At 49.5% G+C, this 16,756-nt stretch overlaps 1 protein-coding gene across 1 annotated transcript in view; it reads left to right on the top strand.

Annotated features, from left to right (window-relative positions):
* LOC149328805 (fibronectin-like) overlaps positions 1-16,756 on the top strand; it is a 106,101-nt gene that overhangs the window by 37,678 nt on the left and 51,667 nt on the right. The window contains exon 7 of the mRNA XM_089559098.1: positions 207-527. Coding sequence (XP_089415224.1) covers positions 207-527 — 321 coding nt within the window. The remainder of the gene's footprint in view (positions 1-206; positions 528-16,756) is intronic.

The raw sequence follows: 16,756 nt of genomic DNA, 5'->3' as shown, positions 1-16,756 counted from the left end.
TTCCCACTTACTTGGAGCATCACTATACCATCCCTTTAATTGGTTGCATGGTTACTATCCAAAGTACAATTGGTCCGTGTGAAATTCGCGCTCTGTGACGTCACGACCATTTGGACCAATTGAAAAGCGCGACATTTCTGTCGACAACTCCTGCTTACAACGATGAGGCATTAAAGGCTTTCGCCTTAAAATGTTTCTCGTTGCAGTGCTACGTGAAGTGGCTAACCTCAGCCTGGTAGGTGTGACGCAAAGTTCCTTCACTGTGAGCTGGGAGCGACCTCAAGGCCGCCTTGACCATTACTTGCTCGAGGTGACCGGGCTGCATGGTCAGAGAGGCAATGCAGGGCAACACCTTGCGGGCTCGTGCGCCAACGGAAGCATACTGCGCCCCGACCAGACACGAGTCACCTGCAACCACCTCCAACCGTGCAGCACCCTTACCTTCACATTACGCACTCACATCCATGGTCCGCCTGAACGCACATCTTTGGGAGTAAGCATCAAGGGCATCTTTATACCTGGTCCAGGTACGTTGCTTTCCCATCTTCACTGCATAGTCGCCAGGAGATAAGTGTATAATTAGAATCTCCCTCACGCTCATAAGAATCGGCTGGTTTGGTAAGAATCCTGACACAAAGTTAACCTAATTTGCAGGTCACCCTAAGCAAACGGATGCTGGGGGAATGGACAGCATGTCTTCCGTCTCGAGACATACGACGAGAGAATGTAGGCAGTTTGGTCATTACTGAACTAAAAAAGATGAAAGTGGGATATCTGATTGCGCGCATGAAAGGCTCTGTAATTTTAAGTCGAGTTCTTCCTTTATCGACGGTGTCTCTTGATCGTTTGTCTTCGCTCGTTATCCGTTAGGGTCAGCAGCGCCAATTATTCATAACATGGTATTCGCATTATCTATAGCCGAACTAAATATTAGGGTCTATGTTCAAGAGAAGATTGCTCCGCCGTATAACAAGGGCGGTGCTCATGCTGCTTATTTGGTTAATATATTTTTCTACCTACTTGGCGCTTTGAACTGATAAAGATAAACACCGGCTCAGGACTAAAACTGATTGAGCTAGGCATACTTAGCTGCAAGTTTTCTCATTTAGTTATTCCAAACTACAAAAATCGAAAGGAAAAATGTATCTATCAAAATGCTTGAATTTGTGTGGGGACCGAATGAAGCAGTTATCTTTCCATCAGATGATTATCAAGTAGCTTATATTGCAAGTCACTACGATAAGGTAGTACCTTGCTTTCTCCTTACCAGACAGGCGTCATTGCGCGCCAAATTACCAAGACTTCACTTTCGTTCATTAGATAATTTTATAAGAAATAATCGTTTATGATATATATATATAGCACAATAAGATAAACGTACTTGGTTGCTAGAAATAAGATGCGAAATTGAGAAACGCTTCTTTTATGAAAACATTTATTGGGAGTCGACGTTTCGGACAGAGCCTGTCCTTTTTCAAGACTGAAGTTACATGGTTTTTGCTTCTCTTCTTAAAGGGTCTTCATCTGTACAGGTGTTCGACACATGAGCCAAAACATGCAGACGATGCACGAGGAAGAATGGCTCAAGGTACAGAAAAAAAGAAAAGATTAACAAAAATACACAAACGGAACAGGGAGGGGGAAGAGTAAATGTCGTCGCCCGCCACCCATGTATGCGGTCGCGGGGAGAAAAGATGAAAAAAAAGGAGAAGAAAAGAGAGAAAAAAAAAACGGTAGGGAAGAATGGACGGCGAACCTGAGTCCCAACACAGCGGGCAGCTAGTAAAATGTATGCAGACAGACAGTGCCCAAAGCACACCATATATTTGAGATGCACTCAAATGTTGTCCACTTAAGCGAGTAAACAAAATACAAAGAAGCAAAGAGGGGGGACGGAGGAACTTCCGCCATGTGTAACTCCTTTGTCAGGATGAGTCAAGGCGGGCAGAGTGGAATTTAACTAGACACACGTGGGGTATAGATACGCTCACATGCGCACACCCACAGAAGCAACAACAACAACAACAAAAAACTGAAAGGAAAAGAAAAGGCTGGAAACGGAGGCGACTTTGAGGAAGAATTGTCGCGTGGGGCCACTGTGAATGGCGGGAGGCATAAGGTTCTTTGATTGCGCCGCTCTCGTCAAGATGGTCGAACGGGGGAAGGTAAGAGCGCGGTGTGCGATGAAGACATCGGTGTAAGCGTATGAGGGCAAGAAACAGCCGAGGTTTGTCAAGCCGGCACTCCGACGTCAGTGCTGGATTTGCAGGAGGCGTATTGAAGACAAAGCGCCCAGGTTCTCATTAATGCCTTGGGCGATTGTTCCAAACTTATAAATAAAGTACGACTCGCGTTGCTCCCGTTCCCGGGTGTTGTTGAACCCACCCTGTAAGACTGTTAATTTAAATGCTTCAAATGGGTGTTTTTTGTCATTAATGTGTTTTGACAAGGGGAGGTTTGGTAGAGATAGGGCATGAGCGCGGTGGTTATTAAAGCGAATTCGTAGACGGTTAACCGTCCGTCCAATGTACTGCATACTGCACACACCGCATTCTATGAGGTAGATAACATTGGAGGAGTCACAATTAAAGTCGCCGTTGATTTTCGATTTAAAGCCTGAGGCTCTGCTTATTGCACAGCTTGTTGTTTGCATATGTTTGCAGACCTGGCATCTACTGTTGGCGCAGGGTCGGCAACCCAACCCAAAGTGGTTATGTGTTTGTGAGTGTACGAGAATGTTTTGAATGTTTTTCGGTGGTCTGTAGACTACGTGAGGGGGAGTAGTGAAAATTTTGGCGAGGCGCTCGCTTTGTTCGAGAATGTTGAAATGTTTTTTAAGGATTTTGTTTACGTTGGGGGGATTATTTGTGAAGGTGAGTACCAAGTTTGCCCGGTGATCTGTTTCTTCACTGCGTCGACGTCCATCCAGTATTTCCTCTCGGTTGAGTTTAGATGCCCTTTGAATTGCATCGTCGACAATGGCGGGGGGATATCTTTGCTTGGTGACGACTTCTCGCATGCGATTGGAATTCCTCACGAAGTCTTGATCTTGTGAACCGATTCTTTTAAATCGACGTGCCTTAGAGTATGGGATACTTGTTTTGGAGTGACGAGGATGACAACTTTGAAAGTGTAAGTATTGTTGACTGTCCGTCGGTTTTCTATATACGCTGGTGTTAAGGGAGCCTTCCTTTACCGAAATCTCGACATCTAGGAAGTTAATTGTGGTGTGAGAGTACGCGTGAGTGAACGATATGTTGGGGTGGACAAGGTTGAATTGCTCAATAAAGTGTAGGAGTTCTTGCCCTGTGTCAGTCCAAATTAAAAAAAAATGTCATCCAAATAGCGTTTGTATAGGATGGGCTTGATGAGAGAATCTTGCAACAATTTAGATTCAATACTATGCATGAAGATGTTGGCGTAGGTGGGGGCCATCCTTGTGCCCATGGCTGTGCCATTAATTTGTAAGTAGTGTTGATCGTTGAATTCAAAGTTGTCGTATTCGAGTACGATTTTCGCAAGTATTTCTAGAACACGTGGGGCAGGGGACTGCTCTTTTCTATCTTGCTTGTACGCTTGGGTCAGAGATCTGGTGCCGTCGGAATGGGGAATGTTAGTGTAGAGTGAGATTACATCTAATGTTACCAGAAAGGCTCCTTCCGGAAGTTTAAGGCCTGCTATGTCGCGAAGGAAATGGTTTGTGTCTCGTGTGTAGGATGGGTGTGTTGTTGGAGTATGCCTGATTAATGTGTCAATGTAACTGGAAATTGGTTCCGTAATCGTGCCAATGCCAGATACTATAGGGCGGCCAGGATTATCCTTTTTGTGGATTTTCGGTAGTAAGTAGAATCCACCTGGCGACGGGTGTGGTGCGGTGAGGGCGTTAGATAACCTTAGTGTTATGTCGCCTTTTTGCGCAAGCTGATCCAGAGTCTCTGCTATATATTGTTTGGTATTGTGCAGTTGGGTCTTTTTCAAGAAGTTGATAGAAGCAAGTGTTAGAGAGCTGTCTCAAGCCTTCCTCAATGTATGCTTCACTATCCATGACTACTATACCGCCTCCTTTATCTGCTGGATTTATGGTTACATCTGTCCGTGTGCTGAGAGCTTTCAATGCAACCCTTTCTTTTTTGGACAGGTTCGCTCTCCCTGGAGGGTGGCTTTTGTAATCGCGAATTATGTCGTTGTGAACCACATTAATATAAATGTCCAAGTGTTTGTCTCTTCCAATGTTAGGAGTCCAGTGTTGGTTTGTAACGCAGAATTCTCTGCTGTCCGCACTAAGTTGAGGCCTATCAAAAAAGTATTCTTTGAGTCGCAACATTCGTGCAAAATTGTCCAAATCTTTTAAAACTGAGAAATCATTGTATTTACTTGTGGTGAGGCAGAACGTAAGGCCTCGAGAAAGAACAGATCTCTCGTCAATTGTTATGGCGCTAGATTATAGATTAATAATGCTATCCTGGAAACTAGAGCCAGAGCTTGTAGCAGCGGGTTTATCATTAGTGGCTGCTCCCGTTCCAGAGCGTTCTGCTTGTGTTGTTGGTATTAATGTCGTTTGTGTCGTTGCGTTGAATTTGTTGTTGGGGCTTGTCGTAACAATGGGATGATTATCAGTAGCTACCTCCGTTTCGGATTCTTCGCGTGATGCTGGGTTTGTCCACGCGAGGTGTGGAATCCCGTCCCTAATAAATTTTTTGCGTTTTATCTCGCGTACCTCGCTGGTTCTCTTTTCCTCAAAGAGTGTAAGTTCGGTGGCCTCAGGCGCGGTTAGGGGAATGTGTTGACGAGCTCGACTCTCTTCTTTCTTCAAAGCCCCCAAAACCCTCTCAAAATGGCCAATCGTAACTCCAAGCAAATCCAAAGAGGCAGATTCTAGTACACGATTCCAATTATCCTTTTCCTCACCACACAGGTTAACCATTGATGGTGTTAGTGAAATTTGTAAACCTTTCGGTGCGATTTTGGATTGCATAGAGATCTTTAGGCTATGGATATGTAGTTAGTGCCTTGTTCGTTTATCCACGATTTTTCTCAACTTTAAAAATTTGGAATTATTTGAGGAAGGCTGTCGGTAGGCTGAGAAAGAGAGAGTCGGCGTACTCACGCGGCCTGATTGTCAGTGTTGACGAACGCGTTGTGCGGAACCACAGCGCTCTCGCAGATCGTAACGTGACAGAGGGGTGCTTGGGATTTTCGATTTCTAGCTGGTGGTGGCACCCATGTGGCCTTCCACCGCGGAAGGCGTTTGTCGCTGTGCCTGGTCTGGATGCCCTGAGGCTGCGCCGGGGCTTGCTGGTGTCCTCATGCTGTTTTCGGTGGGTTTGTGTGCTGTGCTTCGGGAGGTTGGTGCATCCAGGTGGTTAGCCTTGGATGGAGATTGCTGCTTGTGGGGTCCGGTGCGTAGGACTGTTGTTAACTCGGGTCTCTCGGTGTTTCTGTTTCGTGTCGCTTCCCTGGAGGAGGTAGCGGGTATCATGTTGCTATCCACATTGGCAAAAGGTGGTGGCCGCGTTGGTGTTGGGAGTACGGCTCGGCGGTGGGTCACGGACGATGTCGTACTGTCTCCACCGCGCGAAAGCCTTGAGTGCGGTAGTGGTATCTTGGCCCGACACCCCGGTGTTCGATGCTCCTCCACCTGTCGATGCATCCGAGGTGTGGTTGGGGAGTTTTTACCTTGTCTGTCCTTTTTCTGGCGGCTGGTGAGGACCTCCGAGTAGCTTGGAGCTGCTCGAGTGGGATACTCCATGGTGAGGTGGGTATACTCATCTGTGGTCATTAGATGGTCCAGCCACTCTGTCAGGCGATGCCGATGGCAGTCGAGGAGCAGGTTGTAAATCTGCTACGCCAACACCGAAACTGGCTCTCGCTTTATGAGTGTGTCGGCCAGCACAACAGGTGGGACGCCACGCTGATGCTGGCCAATGTGATATTTTATCTTGCGGCACCGCACGCGTCTGGTTCGAAACCCACGAAGAAGAAATTGCCACGTGGGATGTCTGCAAACAGAAGCTCCGCGACCTGTTAGAAAAATCAGTTGGCCGTCAGCTTGCTGCCAAAAAAGGACTTGCAGCCCGCGCCCAGACGGGCACCGAATCATATATCACATACATCCAAGACGTCTTGGCACTGTGCCGGAAGGTCGATCACAATATGACCGCAGACGATCAGGTAGGCCACATTCTTAAAGGCATTGCCGACGATGCCTTCCATCTTCTTCTATGCCGGGGACTGCTCTATGGTTGACTCCGTGATGCAGGTTTGTCGACGCTTCGAGCAGGCCAAGCACCGGCGCATTGCACACCGCTTTGACCGCCTGCCTAACACAGCTGCCAGTTCCACGTGCGAGGATCCGCCGATACTGAGGCAGCCTTCAAACCTCGACAACCTGACTCGCATCATGCGCGTTGAAACTGGAGGCCCTGGCTCCAGTTACGACAAACGCGCCCTTGTCGGACAACACCCTAGGCACAATATCCCTTATTCAAGCTGTCGTCCGCCAGGGGGTCGCCAACTTGGGCACGCCCTATAGCCATCCCGTCGAACCTCGGAGTGCGAGCCCTGTCTCTCCCGTCCTGTCTCTCCGCTACCGCTACGGCCCGCAACACCTTCGTCCCAAGTTACCGATACCGCAATCCAGATGAGTGGTGTACCACTAATGGCCGGCCAATCTGCTTCACGTGCTCGCGCGTAGGCCACATCTCTCGCCACTGCCGCAGCCGTTGGTCCGCACCACCCCGACCTTTGCCCTACGTTGACCACCGCTATGACTATGGACCCCGTCGCTTCACGCCTCGGAATGACCCACCCAGCGCCGAGTCCCCACCGCCTCCTCGCACAACCAGCCGCTCTCCCTCCTCGACAGCCCACCGTTCCCGCTCACGTCTTCCGCACCGCAGTTACTCACCGTCCTCTGCAGGCCGCCTCGCGCGAAACTAGCCAGTGCAGCTCCTGGAGGTTATGCTGCATTGGTGCCCCGACCTGAAAATCCTCTACTGACCCAGCCTCCGCCCTGTAATCTCCTCGATGTCTTTGTGGACGGTGTTCCTGCTTCTGCCCTCATTGGCACTGGTGCCCAAGTCTCGGTTCTTAGCTCATCCTTTTGCCGTCTCCTCAAAAAAGTCCAGACCCCTGCCCCTTCGCCCACCGTTCGCGTTGCCGATGGCAGCACTGCTGCCGTCACTGGCCTGTGCACTGCCCGCGTCACTGTTGCCGATCATCACATCCCAGTTTTGTTCACCGTCCTCGAACACTGCCCTCACAATGTGATCCTTGGTCTTCAATTTCTAACCGCTCACTATGCTCCTATCGACTGCTCCAGCGGCCTTCTAGGATTGAATCTGCCTCTCAGCTCAGCTGACACACAGTCAAGCTCCACGCCCCGCCTTCGCTCCACCGAGTACACTCGCCTGCCCCTCGACTCTGCCGTTTATCTGCCTATGTCACCGTTTCCTGCGGCTCCTGATGAGGATTATCTTGCCTGCCCACGCGCCGATCTTGTTCTCTCCCGCAATGTTGTTCTTCCGCACATTATAGTGATCATCACGAAGAATAACACCTACCTTTGCTGTCCTCAACTTCAGCTTTTCACCACAAGTTCTTCCTGCAGGCATATCGCTTGACTGTACCATCACTGCTCTCTCACCTCCACCGCTTTCTACTGCCTCTCAAGCGCCCGATATCCCGGCCAACGTTCCGCAATCCATTTCTGCGGTGATTGCTACTGACCTGAGCCCCGAGCGTGCACAGGATCTTCACAACCTTTTGGTGTCCTAAACCGACATTTTTGACTTTGCTTCTGCTCCTCTGGGTCAAACATCGGTACTGACTCACTGCATTGACACCGGCGTTGCAAGACCTATACAGCGGAGGCCTTATCGGGTGTCGCTACCAGTGCGCCAGGTCATCCAGCGGGAGGTCGACAAGATGTTGCCCAAAGACATCATCGAGCTTTCGAACAGCCCTTGGGCATCTCTTGTCGTGCTCGTGAAAAAGAAAGACCAAAGTAGGAGGTTTTGCGTCGACTATTGTCATCTCAACAAGGTCACGAAGAAAGACGTCTATCCCCTTTCGCGCATAGATAATGCCCTGGACTGCTTACATCGCGCCCGCTACTTTGCTTCCATCGATCTTCGTAACGGATATTGGCAAATCTCTGTTGACGCAAGAGACCGCGAGAAAACGGCTTTCATCACCTATGATGGCCTTTACCAATTGAAGGTCATGCCCTTCGGCCTTTGTAACACCCCTGGCACATTCGAACAGATGATGGGCTCGTTACTCCGCGGCTTCAAGTGGACGAACTGTCTTTGTTACTTAGATGATGTAATTGTTTTCGCGCCCTCGTTTGAAACCCACCTGCTTCGCGTTTCGTCCATCTTGGCACTTTTCCGCCCCGCAGGTCTTCAACTCAACTAAAAAAAATGCCCTTTCGGCCGCCGCGAACTTAAAGTCCTCGGCCATTTGGTGAATGCGAGTGGGATCCAACCTGACCCTGATAAAGTTCGTGCCATCAGTGCTTTTCCCTTTCCCCGCTCGCCCAGCGATGACCGCAGTTTCATCGGTCTTTGTTCCCACTTTCGCCGGCTCGTCCCGAACATCGCAGCCGTCGCTCGGCCTCTAACCAATCTGTTGCAGAAAGGCGTTCCTTTTTCCTGGGGACCAGAGCAGGCTGCTGCATTCTCCAGCCTTATCGCCGTCCTCACCAACCCTCCTGTACTGGTCCATTTCAACCCGTCTCCTCCGACTGAACTTCGCACCGATGCAAGTGGCCATGGAATTGGCGCCATCCTTGCTCAGCGACAATACGGCCAGCACAATGCGGCCAGCCGCCTTCTTTCTTCCGCCGAGAAGAATTACTGCATCACAGAACGCGAGTGCCTGGCTCTTGTCGGCGCCATTGGAAAATTCCGCACATACTTGTTCGGTCGATCATTCACTGTTATAACCGACCACCACGCCCTGTGTTGGCTCTCCTCTCTCAAGGACCCTACTGGCCGTCCTGGCCGGAGGGCACTGCGATTGCAAGAATACACATTTTCCGTGGTTCACAAGTCCAGTCGCCTCCATCAAGATGCAGACTGCCTGTCACGCTGTCCCGTCGATCCTCCTTCTTCTACAGACTGTGAGTCGGATGCCTGTGTCCTCTCCATCTCCGACCTCTCCCACATTGCCGACGAAGAGTGCTTGGATCCCGCCCTCCCCTCGCAACATCGACCCCCTCAGCACATACCGGCGCGACACTTCTCTGCCCCGGTTTTTGCTGGACGGGAACACGCTGTACCGCCGCAACATGCGACGTGATGGCGCTGAGCACTTCCTAGGTGTTCCCCGATACCTACGCTCCATTATCGTCGAACAACTGCATGAAGCACCTACGGCTGGTCATCTTGGTGTCTCCCGTTAGTACGACCGCGTGCGCCGGCGTTTCCTTGTAGCATAGTCTGTACCGCTCCGTCCAACGCTTCGTGGCCGCTTGCGACCTCTGTCAGCGCCGAAAGAAGCCCACTGTTCTGCCGTCTGGACACCTGCAGCCGATTCCCATCCCGACCGACCCATTTTCTCGTGTTCGGCTTGATTTACTTGGGCCCTTCCCGGAGTCCTCCTCAGGCAACAAGTGGATTGCCGTCGCCAACGATTATGCCACGCGGTACGTGATCAGTAGCGCCATTCTAACCAGCTGCGCCACTTACTTCGCTGACTTCCTTCTGCACGACGTTATATTACACCATGGCGCTCCCCGTCAACTCCTTACCGACCGTGGCCGCTGCTTCCTCTCCCGAGTTGTTGACGAAATCCTTCGTTCATGCTCCGTATGTCACAAGTTCACCGCGGCTTATCATCCTCAGACAAACGGCCTTACGGAGCGTTTCAACCCTATGCTGACAGACATGCTCGCCATGTATGTATCCGACGACCACCGCGACAGGGACATCAGCTTGCCATTTGTTACCTTCGCGTACAACTCGTCGCGGCATGATACCGCTAGTTACTCGCCCTTCTATCTTCTCTTCGGACGAGACCCCTTACTGCCCTTCGACACTCTGCTGCACACAGCCGCCCTATCACTACTTATGCGCGTGACGCTATCGCCCGAGCAGACGCCGCCCGCCAGGTTGCTCGTCACGAGCTCTCCGCTTCTCAAGAGGCTCAAAAACACCGCTACAATGGCCTGCACCGTGATGTGCGCTACCCTGCCGGATCACTCGTCTTGCTGTGGCTCCCATCCCGTCGTGTGCGGTTATGTGAAATACTTCTGCCGCGCTACACAGGTCCTTATCGTGTATTACGGGCAGTGACCGACGTAACGTAGGAGATCACACCGCTCCACCCAAAGTCCCCGTCCGCTCCACTGACATCCGAAGTCGTTCATGTGGCTCGCCTCAAGCCCTATCACCCACCCTCGACATCGCACGCCTAACACGCACCGAGACGTTGTCTTCAGCCGAGGAGGATGGCGTTACCGGTGAACTGGTTACTGAATAAGTGAACGAATCGTGAACGAAGAAGTGGCGGTGCGCTGGACGACGACGACGTTGACAGTGGGTAGCTGGGCCTTTGGAGTCGTAGCTGAGTGTGGGCCATCTCGGCGGAGCCGCCAATATAGACTTACCATAACATCCCCGTGACAATATATATATATATATATATATATATATATAGAAGAAGGGGTCACAACATTGCAATTATCTTCATTTAATACCGACAGTTTCGGACGGAGGACCGTCCTTCCTCAGGGTATACACACGAAAGACCACAATTTCCAATTTTCTAGGCACCGTACGCAAAAGGGAGAGGTGAGACCACTCTCTTTCCCGTTAGAGGAAAGGGACGCAAAGTCGGTAAAAGACGCAAGTGCTCCAGTCCATTTAGGGGGAAGAGGGTGAGAGTTGCGAAGGGCAGGGAAGGGGAAAAACATTTATACGTAAAAATATAAAAAATAACGGAAGCAAAAGTAACATTGAAAAATAAAAAATAAATATAGGAAGGCAACGGAAGAGGCTTGGGTAACAAAGCTATAGAAATAGATAGGGAGGGAACTAGTTGCTTCTCAGAAGGCGCCAGCAAGAATGTTTGGAGAGGAGCTCCCTTCGGTGTGGGTGGTGAACCCAGCAGAATGAACAAAAACAATATTCTAACAAGGAAAGTACAAAGCAAAACCACAAAGAAAACAAAAAACAAAACACAAAAAGAAAAAAGAAGAAAGAAACAAGCGCACGCATGCATATGTACAGTACATTTCATCACAGAACGGACCGCTCCCCAGCGGTGCAGGTGTTTCGGACCGTTAAACGTGAGTTACGAGTCAGCCACAACATATAGATATAGATATAGATATATATATATATATATATATATATATATATATATATATATATAAAAAAATTCCCTGTGCCCCTTGGTTTCTGTGGCTGTTGGCTTCTGTCGTATTTATAACGAGCCCCTCATTCCCCTTCCCTTGTATGCCTATATATATATATATATATATATATATATATATATAGGCATACAAGGGAAGGGGAATGAGGGGCTCGTTATAAATACGACAGAAGCCAACAGCCACAGAAACCAAGGGGCACAGGGAATTTTTTTTTTAAATTTATTTATTTAATTTGTGGTGTTGATCAATTTAGAATATTACTGAACATGTCATGACTTAATGCTAATTGATTAGAAAAGCAGAAGAAAAAACAACCACATGCCACCGGTGGGATCCGAACCCACAACCTCCGAATTACGGTCGGGATGGGAATCGGATGGTCGTGGGTTCGGATCCCACTGGCGGCATGTGGTTGTTTTTCCTTCTGCTTTTCTAATAAATTAGCATTAAGCGATGACATGTTCAGTAATATTCTAAATTGATCAACACCACAAATTAAATAAATAAATTAAAAAAAAATCTCCTGTGCCCCTTGGTGTCTGTGGCTGTTGGCTTCTGTCATATATATATATATATATATATATATATATATATATATATATATATATATATATAGGCAGGAGAAGCGTGCAAGGAGAGAATGGATGCCTTCGCTCAAGGGAATATACGGGAATATACGTTGAGAAGAGGGAGAGTGAAGCAGCTTCATTGCGACGCAGCAGGACGCTTCTAGAATGTCCTCCACCAAGGTAACCAAGGTCAGCTGGTGCGTCAACTTGTCCAAAGCTATTAGGCTAGCCACCTTTGGCGAGAGGGGAGCATACCTAGTGAGACAACTTATTTCCGCGTAAAAGCCTCCTTTCGAACATGAAGAACCCAGTGTCGATCGAATTACAAGAACTCTACCTCTATAGATGACCACCTGTTGTATTTCGGCTCGGCAATGGTCCAGAAATCAAAATATCTATGCCATGATACCCAGGAGTCGATCTATTTTACTCTGCGGTGTGAAATCAATCACAGGTTCAGAGCCTAAACGAGGCAATTAGCATTGACTACAAGCGCATCACTTGTTACGCGCTGTTCGCTGTCAAAAGGGCCGAACTGCTGCAACAGCCATTCCTCTGGCGATTCTTGAAGCGTATCGGATCCGTACCGTCATGTGGAGCTGCACAGTATCTTTTAAAAGATCAACCAGCGAGATCTACCTACCTATCTTGCCAGCACTTGACGTAGTCACCTCCTATACCCTACAACGTGAATGTGGAGTTCCTCGTGTGGTCGCTAACCCTGAAAGTCGAGTAGCTACTTTCATTTCTGGTAAGCGACTTTCATATCTGGTAAGTACACCGGGAAACACTAAAAGAATCACAGTCTTAAGTGGGCATCACGGAACTTCGTAAGAAGCAAGCCTGCTTCTCTATGCGTGTGCGTATTGAATCAGATCTCTGCACTGCATGGTAGTCGACGCGCATCACAAAGGAGACATACTTCAAGGACGTTGGGTGTCTTACCTCCGTGGCCGATGTAATGCAGGATAGCAAGCTCTTCAAATCTGGCAAGTGTCTTACCCACTCATCGCATCAGTGCTGAAGGTCTTCAGAGAAGGCCTGACTATACGCGACGCCATGTGAGCAAAGTTTTATGAAGATGCTCAGGAATACAGTGAAAGTGCCAAGTAATCCTGGGTTAGGCTTCGACACCAAATGTTTAGAACGGGTAAAGGGTAGGAACCCGAATACTGAATTCTTGGGCGGCAGGCAAAGAGTCTTCGGTGCGTGCACCATAGCCGACAATGGCGTTCATCAGACCCATGCATGCCTTTCTAGGCGTTTTACTCTGAGCGGACTGCTTCTTCTCTTGCTTGGAAGCGAAGCAGATACAATAGACATGTATTGGCATTTTTTAAGACTAAAATAACCTAGGAGGAAGTTCACCATAGTACCTCTGGTGAACAAAACATTTAGTAAAAGATCTCTTATCACTCAGCGTGCAATGTCGGTGGTCTGATGTGGAATGACCCTATGGTGGCCACATATTTTAAGCCACAGTTGTCACCCACACTGCGCGCACTTTTACGCGTGAAGCTCCCAGACACCCTTAGAGCGTGTGGGGGTAGCGGTCTCGGACTCAAAGGAGATGCCTCCGACTCAGCGTGGCACACTCAGCGGAGACCAGCTACCAAGTGACAAGAGGTTTTTGGTCGTTTGGTGCCCAGCTTTCGCCGGTCGCAAGCCAGAGAATGGGTCGGAGCCAAAGGTTCACAAAACAAAACAATGTTTATACAGCAATGAGACGATACAGAGGATTTCACAATCACTAGTACAGACACATACAAAGTGATTAACAGAACAATACAACTCGTGGAAAGTTAAACTCGAGAGAGAATACAATACAGAGGCAATATTGCATCTAAAGTGCACTCACACAAGAGAGAGAGGTAAACAAACAAAACACAATTTGTTCACCGGGCACTGCGGCAGTCCAACGACCAGAATTCCACGACGATGCCGTCCCGCTGACTGGCGAACGTTGGCTCGTTGGTCCGAAGCTGGCCGAGTGGTGTTTTCCCGGGAGTCGAACGGGCGCGCTTCGATGAAGCTTAAACGGCGGTCCGGACTGACTTGACAGCGGTCAACGTCCTTCTTTTATAGGCTCGCTCTCACGTCTGTTTGTTCTACACGCCAAAGTAGGCGCGCACATACACGCCGCATCTCCCGTGTAGTTTCCCTTCCTTTCTCTCGCCGGCCGCGCGTCCTCATTGGTGAGAGGTCGGGGGTCGCATCTCGAAGATTCGAGCGTGTTCTGGCGTGGCGCCGTCGCTGACGTCCGAGTGACAGGAGGGGGACATGTCTTAGCGCTCGCAAGGCTTCCCTCTCTTCCCCCGGTTAGCAGTAGAAACGACTCGCACGTTCTAGAGAAATCGGCGTGGATGACTCATTCCCTCGGCGCATGCCGTGTGGGTGAGCGGTGGTGGAAGGGAGAGAGAGCACACGCACACAGGCTAGGCGCCCAGAGGGGGTTTCCTTCTCCCCCTTACGGCTAGCGCCGGCGAGACGCGTCCGCGCGGCGCTGTTTTTGTTTCTTTGTTCCTTAAATTGCGCCGAATTTTGTGACACTGCCCCTTCCTTTAAGAATATTGTGGAACAATATTCACAAAACACAAAATTCGGGCGCTTATGGATGCGCTCTCAAAGTCAACGGCGAATGCCAAAGTACACGCATCAATACCTTGATGCTTTCACATACATAAAAAAGTGCAAAGTTCACAATGCACATAAAAACACGCAGCGATTGGGCAGTACATTAACACAAGGCTACGAACATGGAGCACGCAAATACAAGGCACACTTTCGCCTATACTTCCAAGTTTGGCCTGCAAAGCGGGCTTGGAGAATTACTGTTTGCTTGAAGCTTTCAGTCGCGCTTTTAATTCTCTTTGGCACGCGATTCTGACTTTTCTTCCTGTCGCGGGTTGTAGTCTTCTTCCGGCTCATGCTGAGGCTTCTCTTCCGAACGCGGTTGTGACCCAGCTTCCTACTTGTACTGTCTGTGCATCGGTTCATGCTTCGAACCCTTCCTTCTTTCCTGTGGTTAGCGCGTCTGTTGCGAACAAATTTTACGCCAGTTCGCTCACGACGGCTCCGCTCCTCGTGTTCTCTTTTTCGGTGCGCGCTCTTCTGTCTTCTTTTGCGCCTCCATTATGAGACCTTGCTGAAAGCTGAGCTTCTTCGTGTAAACTTTTTTCTCACTTTGGTGCGATGTTCCCGCAGTTCACTTGGACTCGACTCAGCTGTCTTCAGCTTAGTTCTGTCTCTGTTCATTTTCTTCCTGAATTTTTTCCAGGGCTTCTGCTTTTCGGCTTCACCTGCTTTGGTGGTGTCCGACTCATTTCTTTTTACTTTCTTCCGAATTCTCCTTCGGGTCAAGCCCGCTTCACTGTCAATTGCGTCATCCGCGGTGTTTTCTCGCGATGAAGCCACTGGTTCAGCTCTCTTTTGTTCTTCGAGGGCTGAGCTTTCTTCTTCAAGTCCTCTTTCCTTTTCTTTTTCCTTACTACTCTTCGAGCGTAATGCTCAGAACTCGGCTCAGGAGCCATTGGAGAATCATTCTCTTCACTTCTGAATTCTCCTTTCCCAATTCCTTGCTTCAGTTGGTCACTTTCCGTGCAGCCGTATACAGACCTCTCCTGACTCTGCTCCTTTCCTTCAACTACACATTCTCTTCCCTCACAGGAAAAAATTTCCTCGCCTTTTTCATAGGCACAAATTTTCTCGCCTTCCTCATAAGCAAAGTCTTCCTCGCTGCTCGAGGGTTCTCTCGGAATGGTTTCCAGGTTTTCTCTGAGTGCGCTCTCAGCTATTACTGCGTCGGAGCTTTCGTTCTGTTCGAAATTTGACCGCTCTTCCTCACGGTCTCTACTGCCACAGTCAGTCGAGCACCCCGCTGACTTCTCGCTGGAACTCCAGCTTTCTTCCTCATCTTCCGGCGACTGCCCTAAGATCACCTCCGACGGAAGCGTCAGGTTGGCCTTCTCCTCAGTGCCTACTACCTCGGCAGTAGCTACACTTTCAACTTCCAGAGGAAGCGACACTCCGGTCTGTTCTTCACTCTCTGTGGTTTCAGTTGCAGGAACAGGCTGTTCCACAACCTCACTCTCACTAGTGGAGCTAGTTACAACCTCTTCCGTAGTTGTCAACAAAATAGACTCGTTAGTCTTCCGCCCGGCCTCTCTGAGGTTAAGCTCCACTGGATCCGTTACGTTCCTCAAACGCCGCATTTCAGGAAGCTTCTTCTGAAGGACTGCCATTTCTATTTCAAACGCTCTTTCGGCCGCTTCTTCGCGCCTTTTCCGTTCTCTCTCTTCTTCTTCACGTTTCCTTTGCCTCTCTTTCTCAGCGGCTTCTCCAGCGCGCTCTCTCTCTTTCTTTCTCAGCTCTCTCTCTTTCCTGGTCCACCCATTCTCGCAGTTCGGCTCCGGCCATCCCCATCTGGGGACCGACCTCTGTTAGCTCCTTCAGCTCCTTGAAGCTCATATCTGGAGACCGAACTCTACATTCAAGGCACTGAATACCTCTAAACGGTGAACATCACTAACCGCTTCGGCGCGGCACCTCACAATATCGCTCTGCTGCTAACCCTCGTTTACGTCCTCTTCGTAAACTCCTTCCGACTCTTTCTCCGTTCTCTGCGCTTACAAACACCAAACGTCCTGTCGCGGACGCCAGAATACATTGTCACCCACACTTCGCGCACTTTTACGCGTGAAGCCCCCAGACACCCTTAGAGCGTGTGGGGGTAGCGGTCTCGGAGTCAAAGGAGATGCCCTCGACTCAGCGTGGCAAACTCAGCGGAGACCAGCTACCAAGCGACAAG

The sequence above is a fragment of the Amblyomma mixtum genome, chromosome 9 (assembly GCF_055824585.1).
Source record: "Amblyomma mixtum isolate Tamu chromosome 9, ASM5582458v1, whole genome shotgun sequence".
Taxonomy (NCBI): Eukaryota; Metazoa; Arthropoda; class Arachnida; order Ixodida; family Ixodidae; genus Amblyomma; species Amblyomma mixtum.
The sequence above is the reverse complement of the archived record's forward strand: the minus strand, read 5'-3'. Positions and strand labels throughout refer to the sequence as shown.